Source organism: Lissotriton helveticus, chromosome 12 (genome assembly GCF_964261635.1).
Source record: "Lissotriton helveticus chromosome 12, aLisHel1.1, whole genome shotgun sequence".
Lineage (NCBI taxonomy): Eukaryota > Metazoa > Chordata > Amphibia > Caudata > Salamandridae > Lissotriton > Lissotriton helveticus.
This window is the reverse complement of record NC_136073.1, coordinates 63,915,378-63,929,269: the sequence shown is the minus strand read 5'-3', so window position 1 is coordinate 63,929,269 and position 13,892 is coordinate 63,915,378. Positions and strand designations below refer to the sequence as shown.

General features: G+C 45.4%; 1 protein-coding gene across 2 annotated transcripts in view; it reads left to right on the top strand.

Annotated features, from left to right (window-relative positions):
• Nucleotides 1-13,892, top strand: part of LOC144799022 (alpha-2,8-sialyltransferase 8F-like) — a 654,797-nt gene that overhangs the window by 553,970 nt on the left and 86,935 nt on the right. For both annotated transcript variants that reach the window (XM_078670177.1, XM_078670180.1), the window contains one exon: nucleotides 6,205-6,349. In XM_078670177.1, coding sequence (XP_078526303.1) covers nucleotides 6,205-6,349 — 145 coding nt within the window. The remainder of the gene's footprint in view (nucleotides 1-6,204; nucleotides 6,350-13,892) is intronic.

Here is a 13,892-nt window from a genome sequence, read left to right as displayed (position 1 = left end):
TAAATATCCTGGGCCTTTGCCCTGGGCGATGCGGTGCGTAAAGCATAAGGCTTTAAATTGGATGCGATCCTTGACCAGGAGCCAGTGAAGCTTTGCTAGAGCATTCTTCCCAGATGCTCTGCGGGGTAGGTTAAGTACTAACTTAAAAATCCTTGGGGGGCAGGGATCAGCAGGTGAGCCAGATTAGATTTTTGTGGCAATGCATCTGAGGGTTTCGATGTTGAGAGTTTGGAAGGAAGGGAGCACTTCTACCCTCTTTCTTGGGTTACCTCCTCTCTATTGGGGGAGTGCTTAAATGGGGAATTGTCAATCTCAATCAGGATGTCCTGAATTTTTTGGGAGAAGTATGATAAGAATTGATTGCACTGTTCTTGGTTGGATGGTGTCACCAGTGACTGTTTTTGGCTTAGTTCTTTCAGGATATCAAACGTTTCTTTTTGTTTGTTGGTTGCTACTAGGATCCTGTTTTCATAGTATTCCACTTTCCTGCTGAGGAGCGCCTTTTTGTAGGTAGCGAGTTTAGCTCTATATTCTACACAGGCCTGTGGTTCATAGTCTTTACCCCACTGTCGTTCGTAGTGTCGAAGCGAACGTTTCAAAGTTCTGAGCACTTCCGTGAACCATGGTGCCCCCTTGCCTATGTTACCAGCTTTTATTTTTTTAACTGGAGCTAGTTTATTGATGGCCGAGAGAAGCTGGCAGAAGATGGCTTCGGTCCGGTCATCAATATCAGCTGTCTCCGGCTTCCTGACGGGGCTGTCCCTGAGGGTGGTTACTAGTGCGATCCCGCAATTTTTGACCAGCTACGAACAAATTTCCAGTCTAGTGGGGGGTTGAGCAGTGCGCCCAGCAAGAGGGAGGAGAAGGTTGATACAGTGGTGGTCTGACCACGCATAGAGGGTGGTATCCCTTAGCGTCACCAGAGAGAGGGTGGACCAAACCAGGTCTAGGGTATGTCCTAACGTATGCGTGGGGGTTGTTACTAGCTGAGTAAGCTCGAGAGCAGTGAGCGTTTCCTCTAGCTGTCGGGCCTGTACCTCTCTGGGTTGTTGGTCCCAGTGGTAGTGGTCTCCTACCACCAGGAGTTGTTGAAAGCGTGAACGGAGGTTGGAAACACAAACGGTCAGGAGGTCTACGAAACGAGGGGAGCAATTGGGTGAACAATATACTACGGTGATTACTACACTGATGAGTGGTGACAGACCTTAATTGTTAGAAGATCTACTCCTTCCTGGTCCTCTCCAGGCACCCTTTCAATGGTCATGTGACTTTTATACAGAAACGCCACCCCACCTCCTCTTTTTCCCGCTGGCCTCAAAGTTCATCTCTTGGGTATCCCGAAATTGGCCAGGAGTCCTGGTCCCTGGGCCCGGTCGGGCGCAGACGGGCGCAGACGGGCTTGCCTTAGGCACACCTTTGGCACGCCAGCGGCAAGTCTGCTCCAGCGTGCGATTATATGCCTCCCTTGACCCCTGTCCCCTCCTCGCCAATCAGCCCTGCTGAGAAGCAGCTGACACCCTCACAGTCACTAGACCACGTGAGAGCGTGCGGGATTGGAGGGCAGGACCGGTGAGCAAGTGAGTAGCGCAGTAATTTGCAGGTTAAATACACTCAAATGGTTTTTTAAAGGTTAAAATGTGGATAAGAGCAAGTAAAAACAGCTTAAAAAATACAACATGCACTGCCGGGGATAGCGCGACTTCTTTGACTGCGCGTCAGCTCCAGCATGCGATTATATGCTTCCCATGACCCCTGGCCCTTCCCCGCTAATCAGCCCTGCTGAGCAGCAGCTGACACCCTCATGGTCGCTAGACCATGTGAGAGCGTGCTGGAATGGAGGGGAAGACGGGTGAGCAAGTGAGTAGCACGGCAACTTGCAGGTTATATACACTGAAATGTTTTTTTTAAAGGTTAAAAGAGGAGCTGGTATTAAGAGCACTAGTCAAATATATAGTGAATTGAAGCCTGTCAGTAATAATGTTAAAAGATGGACGGTCAGATTAGAGACCTTCAGAGGTTTTACAATTTATATATTGTTAAAGTATGTTACCCACTGATCACCCGTAATGTAACTGCTCAACAGGGAGAGTGTCTGCTTTTGTACTCTAAATTCACTAACTGCTCTCCAGAATTCACACGAATTCTTGAGCGCAGCTGCGTTGGACAGACTGTCCCAATTATCCGCTTGGATTTCACACTTCCTAATCCTGAATGATTTATTTATTTATTTATTTATTTAGTTATTTATTTATTTATGAGGTTATATATAACGCTGCTGGACCCAAGAGTATCAGAGCGCTTTACAAGGTAGGTAGACATATTAAGAAATAATAAACAATTTACAATGTGCAGGAAGATTCACAGAAAGGTGAAAACATTGAATTGAATGCATGAGGGGGGCAGAGAAGCAACAGGATAAAAAGAGGGATACACGGGAGTTGAAATTAGGGGTGTAGAGAAGGGGAGTGAGAGAATGGAAAGAAGGAGAGCGGATGGGTAAAATGTGAGCCACAGTAGAGCGGTAATGAGCGGGTCAGAGTCAAAAACATTAGGAACCCCAGTGTTTGTTGAGGAGAAGTACTTTGAGTCTTTTTTTGAAGAGAGGGTAAGAGGTGTTGCAGCGAAGGTCTTTGGGGAGCGAATTCCAAATCGTCAGAGCCGTACCAGAGAATGCACGAGATTGGGTCTTTTTACGTTTTAGTTTAGGAGGGATCAGCGTAAGGGAGTTAGTGCTCCTCAGGGACCTGGAGCATCTTGCTTTTTGTAGCTTGATAGAAAGGTAAGAAGGGGTGTTTTGGTGAAGAGCTTTGTGCGTGATACAAGCAATCTTATATGTGGATCGTCCTTCAACTGGAAGCCAGTTTAGGTTTTTGAGGACAGGGGAGATATGGTCAAACTTTTTACAATCAGAAATAAGTCTGGTGGCTGCGTTGAGAACAGATTTGATCGGTGCAAGGTGGACTTTAGGGGTGCCAGCAAGCATGGCGTTGCCATAGTCGATCTTGGAAAGGACAAGTGATTGTATCACGTATCACGATTTTGAAATCATCAGCTGGAATAAAAGGTTTAATTTTTTTGAGGTGGTGAAGGGTAAAAAGAGCACTTTTGGCTGCATTTTTAATGTGGGGGATGAGGTTAAGATTTTGGTTGATGCTGATGCCTAGTGATTTCACAGAATTAGAGGTGGAGAGGGTGCAATTAAGTGCTTTGATATCATTAATCCAGAGTTGAATGGGAAGGGGGTTGTTTTTGGGAGTGCACAGGATGATTTCTGTTTTTTTAGGATTAGGTTTGAGATGGTTGAGCTGGAACCAGGTATGAACTTTCATCAGAGTATCATTGAGGTGAAGGATGTCATTGTGGGATTTGATCTTGTAGTAAAGTTGAGTATCATCGGCATAGAGGTGATAATTGATTTTGGCTTGTTTGAGAATGAGGGTGAGTGGTTCCATGATAAGATTGAAAAGGGCTGGGGGAAAGGATAGATCCTTGGGGGACACCGAGTGAGATAGGTTGAGGTTTGGAGAGGCAGTGATCAAGCTTAATTTGTTGAGATCTATTTTGGAGGAATGAGGAGAACCATTTAAGTACAGTGCCTTCAATACCAAAGCGATCTTTGAGGGTATTAAGAAGAGTGGGATGGTGGACAGTCTCAAATGCAGCCGAGAGATCAAGGAGGATTAATAGAGAGGATTCACCTTTGTCTAGAGAGCGATGAATGTCATCAGTAATATTGAGCATAGCAGTTTCGGTACTGCGTCCCTTTCTAAAGCCAGATTGGAAAATGTTGAGGAGATTAAAGGAGCTGATATGGTTATCTATTTGGGATAGGACACATTTTTGAAGCGCTTTAGAGAGGAAGGGAAGGTTAGAGATAGGGCACAGATTGTTAAGGTCATTAGGGTCAGCAGAGGGGTTTTTAAGAATCGGGGAGATTTGCCCTAGCTGAAGGGAGTCAGGAACACAGCCAGTGGAAAGTGAGGAGTTGATGATATCGGTCCAAATTGGGGCTATGATAAATTTGAGATCTTGAACTAAGTGGGAGGGAAGAGGGTCTTTGGAGTGTGAGGATGGTTTGAGTTTAGAAATGATGTTGATGATAGTGGTTTCAAAAATTGGACCAAATTCGCTCCATGAAGCATTGTTTTTCAAAAGGAGTCCAGTCCGAGATGAATCGAGATGGGGGAGGGCAGGGGTGGGTTGAGAGGGGTCGAGATGTGGTGGAGGGGAGGATGAAGGTGAGTTAAGAATGTTAGGGAGGATGCATTGGTTAAGGGGAGGTTGGAGAGAGAGGGGGGGGGGAAGAGAAGGATAGTTCAATGTTGTTGATGTTATTCATAAGGAAACTGGCGATTTCTTTGCATCTATCCACAGAGGCTTCTAATTTGGGAGGGCCTGAGGTAGTTTGTCTTTTGACGATATTAAAGAGTTATCTGGGGCGGTTTCTAGCCTGGTCAAGTTGAGACCGGAGAAAGGAGGCCTTTTCGTTGAAGATATGTTTTTTATATTGGGCTCTAGTAGTTCTCCGGAGAGCCAGGGTATCAGAGGTGGGATGACTCCTTCAGGCACGTTCAGATTGTCTGAGGGTCCGCCTTTCACAATTAAGTTCAGCATTAAACCAGGACTTGGGAGGGATGTATTTTTGTTTTTTAAGTTTGATTGGGGCAATTAGGACAAGGGCTTCACAATGGAATTATTGTAATGGTCAGTAAGGTTGTTGGTGTTAAGGGAGGGAGGGGGAGGAGTAAGTGATTTTTAATTGTAGATTCCAGTTCGCCAGGTGGGATAAGGTGAAGGCTGCGAGTAAGTTTCATACGTAAAGTGATCACAGTGGAGGGGCGAGGAGTAGGGCTATTCAGGGTGAAGAGGATAAGGTGGTGATCAGACCAGTTTACAGGGAGTATATTGGAGAGAGAGAGGCCAGATCCTTGCTTGTCAAAATCGCATCAAGGGGGTCTTGGGCAGCTGACCCATGGAGTTGGACAACACATATATGTAGAGTGCAGAAACTGGTTGGTAGTGTGGTTGGGCATACCTTTGTTGCAATTGTATTGTGTAGATTCAGAGTTTATGATAGCAAATAAGCTCTTTGCTATGCACTAAACCCACGTTAGAGTCAGTAACTTTTTTCCAAGTCCTAAAAGGTGTTTAGAAATGAATAAAAAATGTCTGTTTGCAAGGGGGTTGTTTAAAGTGTCCCTTCCAATTTGCTATACTTATCCATAAGTGTCAATGGTTTAGGATGAAAATAGCAGTGGCAAACCAGTGAAAAATGATGGACCCTCAAGTTGGGGCAGTAGCCCATGTGCAAAAGGGAAGGGGTTGCCCAGGAGACACCCTTGACTTTGCGATTGAAAAAAAATGTTTGTTGGGGCTAGGCAGTGGTCCATGGGACCACTATCTATTCTCGAACAAGCTTTTATAAAGTTAAAAACTTTTTTTTAAATGCAGCCTTATACCCATGAAATAAAATCGGCGGCATTAAAAAAAATCTTTAAAAAGTGATCATAGACATGGTGGTTTGCTCACCCCAGCGAGCCATCATCCCTGTAATGGCCACCAATCGTAGTCAGTCACAATTTGTGACCTATTTCTTGACTATTGAACAGGTAGGTCAGATTGCATCCCACTATGATTCAGAATTTTATGGACTGAGTCTTTAGTACATAGGTCGTTTTGCAAAATTCCACACTGGTCGCAAAACTACTGGCCTCAATTTACAAGCAGTATATTGCGATCCGTGTCTAATACATCTGCCACTTGGTGTCACAGATGTATGAGGCATGGGAAAGTGTATGGAACACTGCCAATACTGTGTGCTAGTGGGGGAAGCATAAAATACTTTTTCCGGTGAATGAAAAAAAAAGATACATGTTTTCACTAAAACGTCACAAAATACTTAGCCTTGGGCATGGACATGCAGATTCCAAACACATGAAGGATTTTATAATATAGAAAAATGCTTGTAGGTTGCTAGGTTAAATCTCCATCAGGTATGGCTTTTTTTCTGAATAGGGTTGAAGGTTGTGATCTCTACAATGGTATGTGTAAGTCTTTGTAAGCAAACATATATGTGTTTTTGTGACTCGGGCAGTTTATTTCTCTGTGCCTTGGTGCCCTAACCAATCACTATTGCGAATGCTTAAAAACAGCTTAGCCTCCGTAATAAATATTTTAAAAACTATACACTAATTTTCCCCACAGGTCTGCAATGAAGCAGTGTTGCAACGCGTCTGATTGGCTAATTGTGACGCAGAAGAACGCACCTCTAGGCCAGAATATAATCTACGAAACACAAAAAAACAAGAAAGTCAACGTGTCATTGGAGATGTTCAACCTCTTCCCAAAGGTAGACTAACTGGACAGGGAAGGGCGACTGAACAAATTCATCAGCGTATGCATGGATGAATGAATGAATGTGGGCTGGGTGAATGAATTAATTGATGGATGAATCGAGAGTACTAGGGTGGATCAATGAATGTGGGGGTGGTTGAATAAATAAATTGATCAATTAATGGCTACATGGATGAATGATTGACTGATTGGGTGGAGGAATGGGTGGTAAATAACAACCAACATGTTACACAAATTTACTTGAAGGCTTTAGATTTCTATTTGTTGTACATCTGTAAGTAGCTGTCCATCTAGTATATAGTCTCTCACTTAGTTTGACACTAATTATAACTGTCTATGTTCATGTAAGTGGTACAAAAGGGAGTGGTGATGGACGGAGCATCTGAACCAATCAAACACTCACACCCAGTCAGCAGATCTGGGTTTAATCCATCACCGTTCTTTAGCCCACTCTGCCACCCCAGTTCAGACATGGCCATATGCAAATCAGTCTGACCCTGTGCCTCATGGGAACAGTCCAGCCCGAACTACCAAGCCATGCCTTCCCTGGACCGGAAACAAGCTTCCGAGGACCGGTTTCTGGCATTTCAGCCGTCTTCAGCCCGGCTTGCTTGAACCTTGGATTAAACCCAGATCTGTTGACTGGGTGAGAGTGTTTGATTGGTTCAGATGCTCCGTCCATCTCCACCCCCTTTTGTACCGCTTTGTTCGCCATAAGTTGGCAGGGTATGCTCAGACGTTGAGTCCCTTGCTCACTTTGCCACTGGATTCAAGCAAGCCTGGCTGAAGACGGCTGGAATGCCAGAAACCGGTCCTAGGAAGCTTGATTCCGGTCCAGGAAAGGCATGGCTTGGCAGTTCGGGCTGGACTGTTCCCATGAGGCACAGGGTCAGACTGATTTGCATATGGCCATGTCTGAACTGGGATGGCAGAGTGGGCTAAAGAACGGTGATGGATTAAACCCAGATCTGTTGACTGGGTGAGAGTGTTTGATTGGTTCAGATGCTCCGTCCATCGCCACCCCCTTTTGTACCGCTTTGTTCGCCATAAGTTGGCAAGGTATGCTCAGACGTTGAGTTCCTTGCTCACTTTGCCACTGGATTCAAGCAAGCCTGGCTGAAGATGGCTGGAATGCCAGAAACCGGTCCTAGGAAGCTTGATTCCGGTCCAGGAAAGGCATGGCTTGGCAGTTCGGGCTGGACTGTTCCCATGAGGCACAGGGTCAGACTGATTTGCATATGGCCATGTCTGAACTGGGGTGGCAGAGTGGGCTAAAGAACGGTGATGGATCAAACCCAGATCTTTTGACTGGGTGTGAGTGTTTGATTGGTTCAGATGCTCCGTCCATCACCACCCCCTTTTGTACCGCTATGGCCGCCATAAGTGTGGCAGGGTATGCTCAGACGTGAGTCCCTTGCTCACTTTGCCACTGGATTCAAGCAAGCCGGGCTGAAGACGGCTGTAATGCCAGAAACTGGTCCTCGGAAGCTTGTTTCCAGTCCTGGGAAGGCATGGCTTGGCAGTTCGGGCTGGACTGTTCCCATGAGGCACAGGGTCAGACTGATTTGCATATAGCCATGTCTGAACTGGGGTGGCAGAGTGGGCTAAAGAACGGTGATGGATCAAACCCAGATCTTTTGACTGGGTGTGAGTGTTTGATTGGTTCAGGTGCTCCGTCCATCACCACCCCCTTTTGTACCACATGTTTGTAATACGACATGGGTGCAATGGCCAATGCCGTTGTCCCATTCAAGTGAAGGCCTATCTCTTTGTGATTGTACCAGCTAGACTCATGTTATAGAAATGACTGTACAAGCATCTGCAACCCTTTGTGGTAAGTAAGGTAGAATGTTAGAATGTAAGCATATTGGAACGTTGATTCTGACAGTGACTGGTATGTCAGCTGCTGTCACGATCTCAGATAGAACATACGTGGCAATCCTGTTTTATGTCATGGGCGCACATTCTTGATAAAGAAAATAAGCATTCTTAACTTACTCCGCATAAGTTCATCACTTCCTATTGGCGATGAAAACATTTGCGATAGCCTGCTGTGCGCCAACCGACATCTGTCGCCTTCGTCCTTGTTGGGTGCTTCTGTTGCTGTGAGGGACAGGCACGCCCGATCAAACTTGAGACCAGCCTTTCGCCTGCTGTCCGGAGTTTCCTGCCTCCTGTCAAGTCAGGTGAGGGCTTCGAGTGCACTTTCAGTGGCGTGCGCCTCATTTCACTTCATTCGATCCATCAAGGTAGGCCGCTCCTTGCTCAGCTGTTTTGGCACGTCATCAATCCGATAACAATCCTGCGGCCTTTGTTGCTTGGCTACCGCTGTTACTAGTCTAACCATGTGACTTCATCGCACTGTGATGCTTGGACGGCCATCTTTGTTTGGGCTGTTGTTGACCTCCTGCACGTTCTTGCATAGAATGTTTCTATGGTCATGTTCCCTGACTGGAACATAGAATGTGGGTAGTCTGGCAGTTGCTGCCTGGGAGCTGCTGAGATGGGACATGAATAAATGTAGTACTCACCCAACTGTACCAGTGCTTCTTTTCATTGGCGACGAGTTGTCCCATTCTCGCCCTCCTTTTCCTGACCGCACCAGTGTCGATCTGCCTTCGACCTGCCTCTTTCCTGCTTGGAGCTGTGTTGCGTTTTCTGATTACCTGCGCCTCTTCTTGGAGTTTCGTCATCCTTGTGGACTCCTGTGGATTCCTGTGTGGTTCTGTTCCTGTCCAGAGGTTCCGACGTCAATTTGGTAGTGTTTGGGCCAGGTATTTTTGCTTGTTTTGGGGCACACGTGATTGAAGCGGTCGTTGCTTCGCGCGCTCTCTCCCTGTGACGTCCTGAAGCGCTGTGCGTCTTCGGAGTTTGCCTGTCTTGCCCGATACCCCCACACGCAACGTCCTCACGCTGCGTGGGCTCACTTTGATTCTCCCATTGTGTTGTCAAGACAACACCAAGCTTGTTGTCACGCTGATGTGCACAGCTGCAAATCGGACCTCCCCATTAATTATTAGCGCATCAGTTCTAATAACGCCACTTGTACTTTCACGCTGATGCGCACAGCTGTAAATTTGATCTTGAAGTGCACTGTTTAATTCTACTTTGTTTCAAAGTGAAGTCCACAATTGTTCAACGCTTATAAGATTATTCGCACATCTTTCAAGTATTCGCTGATGTGCACAGCTTATTCCTGCATTATTCTTTCTTTCATCAACAGCTGCATCATAAAAATGCTTTATATTTAAGTGTATCCATTATTCTTGCTTCTGTATTAATTAAGTGGGCAGCAACTCACCCACGCTCGGTTTCAGCATGGATCACGTAATAACTCCGCCACCCTTTCTTCAATCTCCTGGTTCTCCTCCCATGTTATGGCAACAGCGGAAGGATACATCTGAAAGGTATTTGGAAGCCATCGAAGGTGACACATTAACTACAAAAAAGAAAAAAGCACTTCTTATGTATAATCTGGGTGCGGAGGGTAGAAGCATTGTGAAAACTTTAACCCTTGAAGTCGTTAACACTCGTGAGAGTGGTGGTTATGATGGTGATTCCTTACTCATCGATGACTATGCATCTTTGATCAAGACATCAGACAAAAGGTTTAACCCCAAGAAGAATGTAGTACTTGAGCGTCTCAAGTTCCTGCAAAGTGCCCAGATTCCTGGTGAATCTATCGATGATTTTGTTTCTGCGCTCAGAACTCTTTCTGTCACATCAACTACAGAGACTTTAGGGATGAGATCATACATGATCAATTAATCGAACGCACTTGCAACAAGAAAATTCAAGAGAAACGTTTCTCTTCTGACGACCCCGATCTTGAGACAGCCATCACGATTGCGAAAAGAATAGAACATTCACAATTTTGCATGAAGGAAAAGAGCAACTCTTCTTAATCCACTTAAATTAAACTACTGTCATCGAAGCACAATGTTAAGTCCACCAAAGTTCCCATTGAGAACACAACGCGGATTTCACCTCCTCTACCTTCACCCAAGGTTAAAGCTGGTAACTGTATGCACTCTTTTGTTTTCATCGTGGGAGCAAAAATCATTTAGGCAATGCCAAGTACTGTTTTGCTTTGAACCAGTGGCGTAGCTAGAGGTTCTGGAGCCCGGGGCTATCCCTCAGATTGCCGCCCATGGCAGGTAGCGGTGGGGTGGGGGGATGCTGGGTAAAAACAACGGCGAGCACTTGGAAGAGGTCCAAGAGACATGTGGTATCGCCGCTAATAGTTACCTCGATCATGCAAGTTACATACATGCACATACATGACACAGGCCAAGGCTACACAGTTGAATACACCAGCAGTACAAAGACATACAATTGATGGACAGAATGCAGAATAAATCAAAACATTCACCCCCAAGCAAGAGATCTGAGTTAAATCCATCATTCTTTTGCTCACTATGCAACCCCAGTTTAGACTTGGTCATATGCAAATGAAGACTGATTTGCATATGGCTGGGTGCAAACTGGAATGGCACAGGGAGCAAAAGCACGAAGGCTTTAGGCCTAGATCTCTGTACTGGGTGAATGTGTGACATTATCTGCATTCTGTCCCTCAATTGTACTATTTGCAATAATAATTTATAAGTACAGAGGTATCAAGGTTGACTTGTTAGCAACCTCTGGCATATTTAACCAAAAATATGACCAGACCAGTGGCAATGTGTTGGTCTGAATAGATGTTATTACACCTTCCTAAATTGAGGCTAGTAATGACTCATCAAATTTGTTTCTGCTTTTGGAGCACTCCTCAGGACTTTGAGTTTTAAAAAGTTCATGATTGTGTTGTGACTGTCAGATGCTTGCTAACCCACATGATTTCAGATCTGCACTGTGTTCATTCGCAATCGTGGCTGCGACTCTCTCGGTGATAGCTCAAAAATATGACTGGACAGTTTCACTTTCATGCACACTGCGTCCCCTGTCCAGCTTGCTGGTTTGATTTCCCATAACTTGCTGTTAGCAAGAAACACCAAAATAGCTTGTTGAAATATTCAGGGGTCTTCACAAATAGGGTTAAACTTAACAGTGAAACATAGAATCCTAACGAATCCAGGCGTGAGAACAATTGCATACATGAAAGTAGACTCACATTGCCCCAACATCAGACTACAAGTGTCCTCTGCAATACCGGTTGTTTTGTGTTCAGAAAGTTACAGCTGGTTACTGTATGCACACAAATAACAGAAGGGAGTAGTCCTTTAAAATCTAAAATATATTGATATATGCAGGAGTCAATCAGTGAATCAAAGTTGATACAAGCATGTGTACATCATTAAAAGTTGAAAGGATCAGATGCCTTTAAAGTACAACTGTTGGGCTCAAAACAGAGATATTAGGATTACGTGCTTTAAGAAAACGATGGGTCATAGGCACAAAAATCTGGTCACAAAGTACTGGCTGCATGTTGCAACCAGTTAAGATTTTAACTGTGGAGAAGTGTGGCTCAATGGTTAGAGCGGCAGACCTTGATGCAGAGCTCTGGCCTGGGACCAGAGTTCAATTCCCGCCTCGGCGGGTCTCGGGTTCAAATTCCTCTGACCGGATATTCTCCCCTCCAAGCCTATTCTAATCATGGGTCCCACGCTGCAACTCTGGGCAATAGCTTGCTTAATCTCCACATCGGCCCCAACAGCCTGAGGATGCCTGGTTTCACCATGGGGGTGCCCAGGAGGGGACACTTCACAAGGAAAACCAGGAAGGGTTCCTTAGCAGTATGAGTACAAGCGCCGGGAGACCCGGTCCGGGTAGCTGCGCGCTATACAAGTACAACAAAAAAAAAAATATTTTTTTAAGAAGTTCTATACTTCTGCCAAAGACGGCAAATGTGGCCGGCCCTGGAAGCCTTATTTTAAAGAGATCCCATTCGCACACCTGGGACATGGGAGGGAGGTCCGTCCGTAAGCAAGATTTTGACGGGCTGTTAATAAGGGCAGTGTATCTGGGGGCCTCTTCCCATACAAACTAGCCCACAACAGACCCAGCACTGCGCCTCAATGTGGTCATGAGTTCCTGCGGGTTGACCTACTTGTAACTTGCCCTCTACTAGATCATGTAGTAGCGCAGTGATCGCAGTGATTTCGATGTGTCATTAAAACAAAGATGTATTCTCTATGCTGCTAGGTACTCTGTGAGGTAGTTGGCAGGGGTGAGGGACGTTGACATGCCATCTCTCTGGGCTTTTTGTGTTACCCCTTGCACTGAAGTGGGTATCAGCTGACAACAAGCACAGCATGAAAGGAGTAATTTCTGTACTGTAACTCCAGTTCTGTAGTAGGGGTATCTCTGTTATAGTCATAATCTAGTGAATAGTCCCACCCATGTGCGTGGACCCCGGAGCAATCAAAAATAATCTCTTAAATTGTCAAAAAATGCAGACCTGCACAGACACTTAAGAGAGAACTTAAAGACAGATAATGCAGCCTATATCCACAGGCTACACTGTCCAGTACTTCAACTAGAAATTCCACCAAAAACCCACAAACAGCACAGCCTGTCCAGATTTCTCCACAGAGAAAAACTTTCCTTTACCAGCAAAACCCTCTGGAATGATAGAGAGGAAGGAGTGGACAGACAAGCCCCATAGGCTGCCATTATGTGGCTCAGAACAGGATACTGTGCCTTTAAGAGAACTTTCCAGAACTCTCTCAGTATCCCAGAATGCACAGCAGGTCCCTTTTACTTTCAGTTCTTTTTGATGGCGTAACACGCCAGACCTGTAGCATTCCTTACATAATATCTTTCTCCACCGGGGAGGAGGGCGGGTGTTTATGACTATAACAGAGATACCCCTACTACAGAACTGGAGTTACAGTACAGAAACTACTCCTTCTGTAGTAGGGGATCTCTGTGTATAGTTATAATCTAGTGAATAGAATGGCAAGCCCATCCCCACACCAAAACAGCGGTGGAAAGAAGAGAAATAACACCACTACTGTGCGAACAGATATCGCAGCGAAGCCTGCCTAACCTGAGCGTCTGTCCTGGCATCAGTGTCCAGACAGTAATGCTTAGCAAAGGTATGGACCGACTTCCAAGTGGCCGCCTTTCAGATTTCTGCAATTGGAACATTACGTAGCAAAGCCGTCGTGGGAGCTTTGCCCCTGGTGGAATGAGCCTTAGGTTTACCCCCTAAGGTCTTATTAGCCTTCTGATAACACAATTGTATACAGGACACAATCCGCCTCGAGATGGACTGTTTTGAGGTAGCAAGACCGGTCCTGACTGATCCATAATTGATAAACAATTGGTCTGACCTACGAATATCTTTGGTTTTATCCAGATAAAATTTCAACACCCACCTAACATCCAGGGAATGCAGAGACCTTTCCGCTGGAGATGAAGGATTCTGAAAAAACGTAGGTAAAGTTATGGTCTGGTTAACATGGAAATCAGATATAACCTTTGGAAGAAATTTAGGGTGAGTACGCATAACAACCTTAGCAGCATGAAATACAGTATAAGGTTCATGGCAACATAACGCCTGAATTTCACTCACCCTGCGGGCCGATGTAATGGCC